Source organism: Epargyreus clarus, unplaced genomic scaffold (genome assembly GCF_041222505.1).
Source record: "Epargyreus clarus isolate Ecla_fem2 unplaced genomic scaffold, WU_Ecla_fem_2.2 ptg000032l, whole genome shotgun sequence".
Lineage (NCBI taxonomy): Eukaryota > Metazoa > Arthropoda > Insecta > Lepidoptera > Hesperiidae > Epargyreus > Epargyreus clarus.
In genome coordinates, this window is record NW_027332237.1 from 7757598 (window position 1) to 7771492 (window position 13895).

General features: G+C 33.5%; 1 protein-coding gene, 1 long non-coding RNA gene and 1 pseudogene across 2 annotated transcripts; all 3 read left to right on the forward strand.

The window, feature by feature from the left end:
- The first annotated feature begins 159 nt into the window (after positions 1 to 159).
- LOC140754970 (UDP-glucosyltransferase 2-like) lies at positions 160 to 9100 on the forward strand (annotated as a pseudogene).
- Positions 4245 to 6910, forward strand: LOC140754999 (uncharacterized). Its single transcript, XR_012103725.1, has 3 exons — positions 4245 to 4345; positions 4445 to 5393; positions 6693 to 6910. It is a non-coding gene; the product is annotated as an uncharacterized LOC140754999 (long non-coding RNA).
- Positions 9101 to 9783: 683 nt separating the features above from the next.
- On the forward strand, positions 9784 to 13888 carry LOC140754998 (UDP-glucosyltransferase 2-like). The gene is made up of 4 exons (XM_073090161.1): positions 9784 to 10741; positions 10998 to 11220; positions 11470 to 11689; positions 12348 to 13888. Exons 1-4 carry the CDS (start codon positions 9899 to 9901, stop codon positions 12625 to 12627), a joined length of 1566 nt encoding a protein of 521 aa, XP_072946262.1. The 5' UTR covers positions 9784 to 9898; the 3' UTR covers positions 12628 to 13888.
- The last annotated feature ends 7 nt before the right edge of the window (positions 13889 to 13895 follow it).

Consider the following 13895-nt stretch of genomic DNA (forward strand, 5'->3'; position numbering starts at 1 on the left):
TCACATAGTACTATACGACGATGCTCGTAATCATAATATAATAGTAATTTAAACACGTTATTATGCTCCAAAAGAAAAATAATTTGAGAAAAACCGACACTTGAGGTCCTGAATATGTGTTAAGATCTTAGATGACAGGTAAGTTTCCTTAAATTAAAATTTTATTTTTTGGTCTACAGAGCAGGACATGAGCTATATACATTATACAGTGCTTTAAATTATATTTTCTGTAAAAAATAAATCGTTCGGAGCGCAATCAAAACTGGAAGCCTTTGTAAGTTGTTTTATTTTACTAGATCTAACTTTTGTGAACTTTTTAAATATATATACTTTTTTGTTCTGAACAGAATCATAACATGGATAAATACTTACTTGTGTCAATAGTTTTAATCAACGTGGCCACGACTGATTCAGCAAGAATACTAGCAGTGTTTCCAACTCCATCGATAAGCCATCAAGTTGTTTTTCGGCCTCTGACACAAGAGTTAGTTAAACGTGGCCATGAAGTTGTAGTTGTTACTACTGATCCTGCTTTTCAACCAGGAGGGGCTCCTGCAAATCTTACAGAAATTGATGTAGGGAATGTATCGTATTGTAGTTGGCAACAGACAGTCTTGAATTCCGACGTTGGGAAGCGAACAGATATTCACAAACAAGTCAAATTATTCGTCAAAGTGTTTGAAGTAATCTTTGAAAATCAGTTACAAACGAAGCCTATTCAAGAAATTGTTAAAAATAGGAACAATTCTACTTTCGATTTATTATTACTAGAGATGTGTGTAAGACCAGCTTTAGCATTCTTCCACGTTTATAAGGTACCCATAATTACAATAGGTTCAGGTTCACCATTTACTGGAATATATGCAAAGATGGGGGGGATAGCTTCCAGTCCTATTTTGTATCCTGTAGTTCCGCGTCAGAGGCTCTATAATTTGTCTTATTGGGAGCGAGTAACAGAAGTATTAAGTTATTATTATATGGAGTATATCTATAATTCATTTGAACCTGATGAAAATGAAATGTTGAAGAAATATTTTGGTCCAGACATTCAAGCGTTGGCAGAACTTTACAATAATGTAGACATGTTTTTTCAAAACACGCATTTTCTTCTAATGGACAACCCTCCTGTATCACCTAATATATATGGGAGGTTTGCATGAGAAACCGACAAAGGAATTACCAAAGGTAATAATTAATGTCATCCAAACAGTTATACATTGACATTTGTAATGGTAATTACAAGACAGATTAGTAATGGAATATCATATTTGTCAACTTTAGTATTTTTAATATCTTTCAAATTAAAGAACATAATGGATTGTTTTCAAAATTTTGAAAAATATGATTTGGATTATTAATAACAGCAGAGACATTCGTCAAGTTATAAGATCTACGAGCTGATATTAATTATTTAATTGCAGGACCTGAATTTGTATTTAAGCAGTTCCAAAAATGGTGTCATATACGTAAGCTTTGGAACAAAGGTAAAAACATCTCTTCTTCCACCTGATAAAATTGAAATGATGGTAAAAGTATTTTCAAGTTTGCCTTACGATATATTGTGGAAGATGGATACTGAAGAATTGGTAGGAATATCAAAGAATATTCAAATTTCTAAATGTTTGCCTCAAGATCTTCTTAGTAAGTAAATCATAGTTAAAATATGAATTTAAAAATAGTGAACCGGTCAATGTTGATTATTCTATAAAATTGATAACATTTTTTCATTATTATTACAGAACATCCAAAAATTAAGGCATTCATAACGCAAGGTGGACAACAATCTACAGATGAAGCCATTACCGCTGGAGTACCGCTTATTGGCATACCCATATATGGCGATCAGTGCTTTAATGTAGAGAAGTACGTCCGAAATAATATTGGAATTAAACTGGATTGGGAATCACTCACAGAGGAAGAATTCAGGGCTGCTATACTAACTGTCACTGACGACATAAGGTAAGCAACAGTACTCTTAGTCTAATATTTCACGTTTTTACAACAATGACTGTTTTTGTACTTTTTTTATAATATAGGCGTAGCAGACGAGCATGCAGTCCACCTGATGGTAAGTGGCTACGGCCGCCCATGGACATCTGTAATCAACCCCAGATAGGATTAGATACCTACCTACCTCAGGTCAGCCACAGGTGCGGCGCTACCCCTGAAGACTAAGCTGGAACGCCTCGGACTGGATTACCACACCCTTCAAAACGGAACACAGCAGCGCGTAACACTACTGTTATTAGGTAGAAATAGGTAAGGCGGTGGTGCCGCCGCAGTCGAACTACAAAGGGTTCTATCACCTTTAAAAATACGTTACTTATTTACGTATTTCCCATACATTTCCAAACAGTTCTGATACAGTCCGCTAGGGGCGCTGATTGGAAATGTATGGACAAGTATGGTTAAAAATAATTACTTTAATGCATCTAAAGGTTCTATTTCTCGTGCTTCAACTGTGATGGCAGCACCGCCAAACATGATAGGCCAGAGCATATCTTTATGCTAGTAATATTACACGATTATTTGTATCCAAAATGCTATTTTAAACTTATTTGTATCAAATATAATTATAATAACTTTACTTATGATTTCAGTTACAGGAAAAATGTACAAAGATTTAGATCACTTATAAGTGATCAGTTCCCATCATCCCTAGAACGCGCCATGTTATGGACGGAGCACGTGCTGCGACACCACGGAGCGAAGCATCTGCGTGCAAATGTATGGACCTTATTGGGACCCGCAGCGAACATGTCCTGGACAGAGTACTACGAACTAGATCTTGTTATTATTGTAATCATAACCTTGATTGTTGCACTGGTTTCCTTGTACCTCTTGGTTTATTATATATAATTAAGGGTGTTGAAGCTTTTTAAACGTATTAAAGTTATAAATTCGTAAACATTTATTGTTTGGGTAACAATACATTTATTAATTGTGTGTGTCCTATACTATAATAGTAAAAGTAGGAGTAATGATTATGAAAGTAACTTATTTATTATTTATTTATTTACTCTTTATTGACCATGTTAAAATCAGTGTGGTACAAAAGGCGGACTTAATGCTAAATAGCATTTTCTCCCAGTCAACCTTAGGGATGTGCAGAAAAATTGAAGGCGGTACAACTATACTAAATAATAATAATAATAATAAATACGAAATAAAATAAAATGGAAAAAAAGGTATATTTAATGAGCTTGTAATAAAGGTATCTTTTTAATAGAAGCTTTATGTTGCGATAATTACAATAAAAAAATAAATAGGGTTGTATATTTAAATAAAAATTCAATAGACATGCAAGTTACATTGAACGATTTCATACAATATTTAAACAAATTACTAATGGATTACACAAATGTATAGTGCCCACAGCCCATTCGACGCCCAAATATAAACTATGAAATAGAATTCGGTCTATTACAATTTTATATATTAAAAAATATGTATATAAATAGTAAAATGACAGTTATTTATTTTGTATAATTTTAAATTACGCATACCACTTCCACTATTCACATTCGCACTTACTTAACATTTAACTTATATTACAGTTAAATGCTAACTAAGAATTTTCATAACAAAAAAAATATAACCAAAGGCTTCTTTATGGATTTTTTAACGTCGAGTCGTAATTATAGACCGCATGGTTTCGTAATTCCCAAAAAAGCTAGAATGACCTAATACCCTAACCAACCTAATAATAATAGGACGGTTAATCGTTAAGACTTTTTTTTGTTTACGAGGGGGAAACCTTCAAAAGGTACCCGGTGCCGTGGGAGCAACACAGGGTTAAGTGGGATTCTTACCACGCTAAATCCCCCCGGTGGCCGACCTTAACATTACCAAGTGGACTCCGGGATCTTCTACGGAACGCAACCGGAGTCCTCTGAACGCGTTGCCCCTTTGGGCTCCTCTTAGATGAGCTTCAGGACTTACCACACCGTCTGGTGTTTAGAAAGAAAGAAAGAAAATACTTTATTCAAGCATATTGCAACACACAGTACAATTGCAAATAGACAAAATAATTAAAAAAAAAGCACGGTTATAAAACTAGTTACTAAAAAATAAGACAATATGTATAAGTATATAAATAAGACAGAATACTTATAAAAATGTAAGAGTAAAAAAAATACAATACATAACTAAACTTCTATGTGCTGCAAGAAACGTGAATGGGGACAAACTCAGCGAATGCCATGAGCAGGTAGACTGCGGCCCTGATTTTCAGTTAGCCCCATAGCGTGATGTTGATCGGACGGCTGTCCGCGTGCTTGCTAATGGTGCCGTATTAATACGATTTACTGTGTATTTCCGACACGTGAGACACTCAGGTATCACGGTAAGTACCTCCATTTCATTATTAACGGTAAATTTAAAATTTGTGTGTAACGAAAAATTATACAAGGCGTCATGGAACACTACCTATCATTATTTCCAGGAAACAAATCGAGCCAGATGTACTCGTACCTCCAGTAGTTTACGACGGTATGCGACCACACATACCGCCGTCCTTCCCGGAGTTGCTTGCTGGAAGGCTCGACCGCCCAATCTTGCCGCCCGCAACCCTGGAAGCCCCCTTTTAGTCGCCTCTTACGACAGGCAGGGGATACCGTAGCCCTATTGTAGTCCCGGGACTACAGGGATATAATCGTTAAGACCTAGCGATTAACCGTCGTAGAGTCAACTTACCCTGATGATGCTCCGTTTTGGAGCGAATCACCTGTTGGTGGTGGTATGTATGGTGGTGTATATATTTTTTTTGCATCTGCATACATCCTGAGGGAGGGTGGTACATACTGCATGGTTTAAAATATATACCATTATACGTATTTGTAGCGGATTGTTGCGAAGTAGTTTTAATCTTAACTTAATAGCATGGATTTCCGCAAAGTAACGCCTGATACAACTAACTATATAAAGACAATGAAAATTGTTATTGACCGATTTAACATATTTGACTTTCAGTAAATGTGTAAGCCTTTTATAAATTATTCGTAGACAGACATGCCCTTGTTGGATAAATATAATTTTATTCAATATATTTATGCACTTAATATCAACCATCTCTGTCAATAGAGAAAAAAATGTGGTTTTTTGTAAGATGAAGGTCACCCATTTGAAATGTCTGAACAGAAAGAATAAATCGGGGGGGGGGGGGGGGGCACACTTCCATACAAAATGACTTTTTGTGCAGATACTAGCGCCACGTAACGACTCGCCCCGGAAGCTTCAAATTAAAATGGCGACGGAGTGACAATTAAATGTCAAAATGATGGGTCTGTTCTCAAATGTCCGCAACTTCGTTAATCATTTCTAATTTTGAAAAGTTGTTTTTGCACTTCAGAGAGACACCGTTGTGACAACTGTACATATTTGATACCTCCCGCGTAAGTCGTATCTTTAACATCAACTGTAAAGGAGCGTGATTCAAAGATTGACATTGTCACAAATTTTTGGATCTTTCTGAAATTTTGTTAAGTATGTAAATGTAGTTTTGTTCTTGTATCAAAATTGAGAAAGAAAAAGTATATTGTAAATGTGAATCTTTGGAACACAGTCATTTATAGTTCGTGTTTTGGAGATAAAACTTATAATTTACCTAATTTTAATACATATTATAATGAACAATGAAGATATAATAGGTATCTATAGGTATGTATGTAAAACCCGTGAGTAGTTCTGGGGCAGGCCACTAGGGGCGCTTTAGGGGGGACAAAAAATATGTAGAGTTGCCTCTCTATAACATGTATATAATAATACTCTATGGAATAAATATTGTTCATTGTTCATTTAGTGCTGTACCGCAATACCCGTAATTATAGCATGCTATTTAAGATTTAAAATACAATAATAATTAGCAGTAACTAATACGGATAGTGCGAATTTATTGTATGGTTTGGGAGTAAAACGATATTTGAACAAAATATATTCTGCATTAAACGTGGTAAGTGATTATCCTTACTAGTCTAAAGATAAGGCAAACAAGTAAGTCTTTCCGATAATCCTTTTTGGTCCTGACTACTAAGCAAATAAGCAAGTGTCTCCACTCAGAGTGAAAAAGGTTGAGGCCATAGTTCACCGCGCTGTCCATATACGAATTGGTAGACTTCACACTCCTATAAGAACTTTATTCTTTTGCAAAATTCTCAGTTGTGTAGGTTTTCTTGCAATAATTTCTTCGCTATTATATGCTTAACGCTAGACTCCCTAAAGTGAGAAGCTGAATTTTAAACTACTAGGCTGTCCAAGAAAGTCTGTTGATTGCCTTAAGACTGCAGGGTTAATTGCACTGCAGGGCTGCTGTTTTCTGTATTCAATGATGCCGTAAAGGAGACTTACTCGAAGCGTTTCAACTTAGTCCTCAAAGGTAGCAATGCGAATGTTATCAACAGCAGTTAGGAATTTTATCTTACCTGGGTTCGATTATAGATGTCGGGCTGAAATGAGCTACTTCAATATTAAAAAGAAACTACATACATTATTTGGATTGCTTGGAGGAAATGGGTGGTAAACTATTTAATTAAATTTAATTATATTTTCTTGAAAAATTAAATGAAATAAAGCGCAACCGAAACCTTTTGTAAGAAAACTCGTGTCATTTAATTATTTCTGGAAAGTATATTTTACTAATTGAGAATAATATTAATGTTTTTAATTTCTGTTTCTCTTTTATAATTTTTGAACAGAGTTCAGTGTTCAATTATATAATATGGATAAATACTTAATTGTGGCTATACTATCGGTGATTGTAAGCAGAATCGATTGAGCAAGAATACTAGCAGTGATTCCAGTTCCATCAATAAGCCATCAAGTTGTTTTTCGACCACTAACACAGGAGTTAGTTAAACGTGGCCATGAAGTTGTAGTTATTACTACTGATCCTGCTTATCCACCAGGAGAGGCTCCCGCGAATCTAACAGAAATAGATGTCGGCAATGTATCATATGCTACATGGCAAAAGTCATTCATAAAAGCTGATGTAGGAAAGCGCAACGATATTTACAAACAAGTCACCGTTTTTGTCAAGGATTTTACGACAATATTTGAAGACCAGATACAAACGAAACCATTTGAAGAAATTGTTAAAAATAAGAACAATGGGACAATTGGGATTTGTTGATACTAGAGATGTGCGCAAGACCAGCTTTAGCAATTTCTCATGTTTACAAGGCACCAGTGATATTAATGACTACTAATGCACCATTGTTTGGAATAAATAAAAATATAGGGTTGCCTACCAATCCCCTTTTATATCCTGTAATTCCACGACAAAGGCTGTATAATTTAAATTATTGGGAGAAAGTAAAAGAAGTGTTAAGATATTTCTATTTAGAGTATATTTATGATTTATTTGAACATGGAGAAAATGAAGTTTTAAGGAGGCATTTTGATCCAGATATTCCTCGGTTGTCAGAAATGTACAATAATGTAGATATGTATTTTCATAATACGTACTCTCTTTTCATGGACAATCCACCTCTTTCGCCAAATGTAATTTATATGGGAGGCTTACATCAGACACCAACAAAGGAATTACCCCAGGTATTGGATGTTTCCAGGTATTGATTGAATTTTGAGATGTTTCGTTTTTATTGGAATAAAAATGGTTTTTGGTTCTTTTTAATATTGATCAGATCAAACACATGGATAAGTATCTGAAAAAAGAATTGTAACTCTTGGATTGTAATCTCTGCGAATTGGGCTGTGCCGACTTAAAAAAAAGCTGGTAACATTTATTCTAAAAGACAGATATGGCTTTGTTAGTGCTGTGAAACGGAAGCATCGCAGAGACGCATTTTTTAATTTATTTAATTACAGGACCTGAGTTTGTATTTAAATAGTTCTAAAAATGGTGTCATATATGTAAGTTTCGGGACAAATGTAAAGACATGTCTACTAATGCCTGAGAAAGTTCAAATGATGATTAAAGTATTTTCAAGTTTATCTTACGACGTATTATGGAAAATGGATACCAAAGAACTGGCAGGAATATCAAAGAACATTAAAGTTGCTAAATGGTTACCTCAAGCGGATCTTTTGAGCAAGTATTTTTAAAACAACTTTCCATATAAATACTATAATCAAACTCAATGTTAATACTATTACGTTAATCGACATATTATTATTGTTAATCATTATAGAACATCCAAAAATAAAGGCATTCATTACACAAGGTGGGCTACAATCTACAGACGAAGCTATTGACGCTGGCGCACCACTTATTGGCATACGTATATTTACTGACCAGTGGTATAATGTTGAGAAATATGTACGAAATAAATTTGGAATTAAACTGGATTGGTATTCACTCACAGCGGAAGAATTCAGGACTGCTATACTAACTGTCGCAGAAGATGAAAGGTAAATAGCAACCAAAAACAAATACCTCCAGTCACATAAATGTGAGGCTCTCTATTACCGTCTTTAGTGGTACTCACCTAGAATAGAGCATACTTGGGTTTTTTCTTTGATTTTAGTGATACTTAATATTATCGAGTGACTTGTAGTACGATAATTTCCTTTTGTACTAAATTTTTAATAAGACTAGATCTAACCTTTTTATAAAGTAAATGATATATTATGTATTTTGTTTGTTTACCTCCTATAAGCTTATCATACTTAAACACTAGATTAAAATTAGTCGCGTCTATTCTGATATTTATTACAGTTACCGTGAAAATATAAGAAGATTTAGATCACTCATAAATGATCATTACGCATCTTCTCTAGAACGCGCTGTATCTTGGACGGAGTACGTACTGCGGCACGGCGGAGCGAAGCACCTGCGTGCACCCGCAGCGAACATGTCCTGGGCAGAGTACTACGAACTAGATCTTGTTATTATTATAGTTATCAGCCTAATTTTTGCGTTGTATCTTATACTACTGTTACTCTACTCTATCTGGTTAAGGTTATTTAAGATCATTAAAAGTTACGTTTAGATTAAAATTTGTTAAATATTATAGGTATCAGTGTAAATTTCAGTAAATATATTGTGTTAATTAAATTTTGGTTAAAATTAAAAATCTGTATCTGTGGTGTATAGTTCTATAATATGTATAATAAAATATACATAATGTGATAATAAAATTGGTTATAGCATTATTGTTTGTTTTATTTTTCTTTAAGGTCATCTTGTTCTCAGTTAAAAATAAAATTATCATTATTAAAATAGGAATGTATTATTGTGACATTGTCAATAAAAGTAAAACTTTTTATTCAATATTGTTTATATTTTAGCTAGAAATAGCTTAGAAAGAGAATTACAAATACTTAGTTCAATTAAATTAATCAATAATATCATCAAAACCATCTTTGCATGTATTTACTACTGAGAACCACATTGGTATTTCTATAATGTACATAACTATACTAAATGAATAATCGTGTAAGTCACTTTTTATACAAACTAAAATGTTTTCAGTAGCACTACCATGAGTTTACAAAAGTATTACTCGCTAGCGACTGCGTAAAATAAATGTATGAAAAATTGTACAGCGCCTCTGGCGGTTACTCGTAGAACTAAAATCCGTAGTGTGAGCTACGTAGCTACGTAACTCGATACGTAAAAACCTATCGAAATCAAATCACTAGCGAATGTCATTATGATCTATTGCCATACAAATTCAGTCCCATGAGTCATAATTTGACAGACGTTGTCAAGAAATACCGTAACGATAGTAGTTACGTTATTCACTAGCAAAGTGACAATAGTTTTCTATTTACAATTTCTATAGTGGCGTTTCTATGCCAACTCATGGTAGTGCTACAGGCACCCGATAGATGCGATTAAAAACCTGTTCTTATTTACTTTTACGTGAGAATTTATCAGCACTAAGTGAAAAGAAGAAATAAACCAACGAAGTCGACAAAACAGAGCATAAATATTAAAATGGATATATATGTATTTGTGGTAATAGTCATTAGTATCGTGACTAGAACAGATTCAGCAAGAATACTAGCAGTGTTTCCAACTCCATCAATAAGCCACCAAATTGTATTTCGGCCTCTGACACAAGAGTTAGTTAAACGTGGCCATGAAGTTGTAGTTATTACAACGGATCCAAATTATGCGCCAGGAAAGGCGCCCGTGAATCTAACCGAAATTGATGTCAGTAATGTATCATATTCTAATTGGCACACGGAAGTTGTGAATGCTGACGTTGGAAAAAGCAATGATTTATACAAACAATTTAATGTATTTTTGAAGGTATTTACAGCCACCTTCGAAAATCAAATACAAGTGAAAACAGTGAAGAATATGATTAGAAATAAGAATAATATACGTTTTGATTTATTGTTATTGGAGACATGCATGAGACCAACATTAGCATTTTCTCACATATACAAAGCACCAGTGATTTCAATAAGTTCATTTGGACCAACATTAGGAACGTATGGATTTCTCGGGGTACCAACCCATCCTCTTTTATATCCAACATTTACAAATCAAAGGCTTTACAATCTAACATATTGGGAAAAATTGAAAGAATTGTTTTACTATTATTTTATTAATCGTATGTCAGCTTTACATGAACACGAACAAAATAAAATGTTTAAGAAACATTTTGGTCAAGATATTCCACCGTTGTCTGAATTATACAATAACATTGATATGTTTTTTCAAAATATGAAATCTCTTCTAATGGATAATCCTCCTGTGCCATCTAGTGTAGTTTATATGGGTGGTGTACACCTGACAGTTCCAAAACCATTGCTTCAGCCTAATATAACTGTAAGTTGAGCCTCTTAAAATAAAGAAGTAAATACACGCAGTCTTTTCAATATTTAAGCTAAGCTACTCTATTATGTTAATTAAATTTTGATTAAAATTAAGCTACTCGTATTTGCAAATTCACTGTAGCCTAAGAGGATTAGACTAAAAATATATCATAAAAGACTTAGCCATGATCTATAAACCAAAAGACAGTAACGTGAATTATTTTATTTTTTAGTACATAATATAATATCTTTATTTATTTAATTTTCAGGATCTATTCTCTTTCCTAAATAGCTCCAAAAACGGTGTAATATATGTAAGTTTTGGTACAAATGTCAAATCATCTATACTACCGCCGGAAAAAATTCAAATGATGATTAAAGTATTTTCGAGATTGCCGTACGATGTGTTATGGAAAATGGATAACACGAAGCTTTCAGGAGTATCGAAGAACGTTAAAGTTTCTGAATGGTTACCTCAAGCTGATCTTCTTAGTAAGATAATAATATTACTCTTATTTACAAACTATTCCCCGCTGTTCATTAAGGTCACATTGAACGATTATAAAGACAAAACACACAATGTTTTTCAAGTACATTTCATAATGAAACATCTTACATTTGTTGTGATAGCTGTACAAATAGAAAATATTTTAATACAGATGGTATTTCTTGTACTACTTATAAATTATATTTTTTACAAAGAATGCCTACATTTATATTATGGAATGGTTTATTTTACAGCGCATAAAAATATTAAGGTTTTTATTACACAAGGAGGAAAACAATCTACAGATGAAGCTGTTAGCGCCGGCGTACCCCTAATTGGCATACCGATGTTTGCAGACCAGTGGTTTAACGTAGAGAAATACGTCCATCATAAAATTGGAATAAAACTTGACTGGATCTCACTTACAGAAAATGAGTTTAGAGGTGCTATACTAACCGTCGCTGAAGATATAAGGTAAAATGTAACCTTAGTGTAAACAACGGTAGTACGGTACATCAAGTTTCGACTATATTGTACTTTGTTAGCAGCAGCTAGCAATCATTGCTATGTTCTGATTTTAATTTGAACTAAGTTCGGAATCTGGAAAGACAGATTCCTATAAATAATATTATAAATACAATTTCATTCGACTTACCTAAATTATTTTTCCATTAATTTGCACGAACAGTAGAGTCTGCTACTTCAATATTGTGTTCTAGGTTGGCAGGTTCGAATATTTAAACATTACACAATTCTGTATGTTTTATTCGGCAGTATATATGTTTCTTTTATAATTTCACTAATCTGATTGTTAGGTAGATAGGTAATTGTATCAGGCTATTGTATTACTTAATGATTACTAACCATCGTAGAGTCAACTTACCCTGACGATGCTCCGTTTTGGAGCGAAACACGTGTTGGTGGTGGTATGTATGGTGGTGTATATTTTTTATTTTTTGCATGGTTTAAAATATATTATAACATCCTACATATTAGTAGTGGATTGTTGCGAAGTAGTTTTAATCCTAACATAATAATCTAATTGTTCAAAATGTTTACTCGTGATAACATTTTTCATGTTAGGAGTTACGGAACCATACGAGAATTATATTTTATTTAAATTACTTTACAGTTATCTGAAAAACATAAGAAGATTCCGTAAGATTTTAAATGATCAGCCTCAATCTCCGATGGAGCGGGCCATATTGTGGATAGAGCACGTGCTGCAGCACGGCGGAGCGAAGCATCTGCGTGCACCCGCAGCGAACATGTCCTGGAAAGAGTACTACGAACTAGATCTTATCGGTATTCTACTTACCAGCGCAATTGTTGCACTTTTGTCAATGTTCTTTTTCCTTAAGTTATTTTGTTTAAATATACTTGTTTTTTTAAGGTCAAAACATCGTAAATAAGGCGTAATATGTTGTGACTCAAGTATATATTACATTTTAAGTATAAATTATCTATCATTATTGTGTAGATTTTATTAGTAAACTGAAATAATATTAAAATCCATAATTGTAATTTTACAATATTTTTTTCTCTATTATATCTTTCTTAGTGGGTAAAATCAAATTTTTATGACTTTTGGCATTGTCGGTACGGCCAAATTTTAAATACCCCATGGACACATGGACAGCCCATAGACATCTATAACTCCATATAGGGCGTACTCGTTCTACCACTTTGTAAATCCTGAAAGAAGCATTCCACATTAATAATTTATCAATATATCTGTTATCATAACTCAGGTAGGACTTCTATTTTATTGATTACAGTTCAGTTTTATAATGTTGGTAATGAAAATTTGTTTCTTAAACCAAGAAACCAAAGTTATCGTTTTTTATCTGTTTAGTTAATTTATTTAAACTTGTCTTATTTAAATATCTTATTAATTCAAAGTACCACTTTAAATTGTCTTTGATAGAATATTTATTTTTAACTAACGTTGCCCTTGAAACTTACATTCTGTTCATTCGATTACTATGGTAATGTTGTACAAGTTGATAAGGGACGAAATGGTTAATGTCTGTTTGAAACTAAATATGTTTATAATCGTAATAATAATTACTTCTTTATACTTCAATATATTATGAACATATATATGGTATACGTGTACAAAGTCACGGGCAACAACTAGTACGTTATATTTATACAAGTATAATTTGTAATTTTGTAGTTCTCATATATTTGTCATCATAACTCCATTGTCCCAGAACTATTCTCACAGTAAATCTACATCTATACAAAAACGTGTAATAAATAACACGATAATAATACATAGTTGCTGGACGATTTGTAACAAAGTGCGTTGTTGCTAGAAGAATCCATTATATAATATTAAATGTCATGTTAAAAGTCTAGCCACTAAAACAGAACTTATTATTGTACTCAAGTCGTGTGGCGGAGCGGTCACCATACTTGCCTGACACAAAGGGAGTTTCGAATTCGAACCCCGGCTAGACAGTTCTTTAAATGATGGATGTATATGGATTTGTGCTTGGGGTGTGTGTCTTTGTGTATGACCCTATGGTATGACTCATTCATCTCAAAGCAACTTCTCATTGAAGATAAATGATTTGTAATTTTATTGATATCAGTATATTTCGAAGATGACAAGACATCCCGATATGCGTGACGTATATATAAAAATTTCAAGGGATTCTTCAAGAAAGCATTC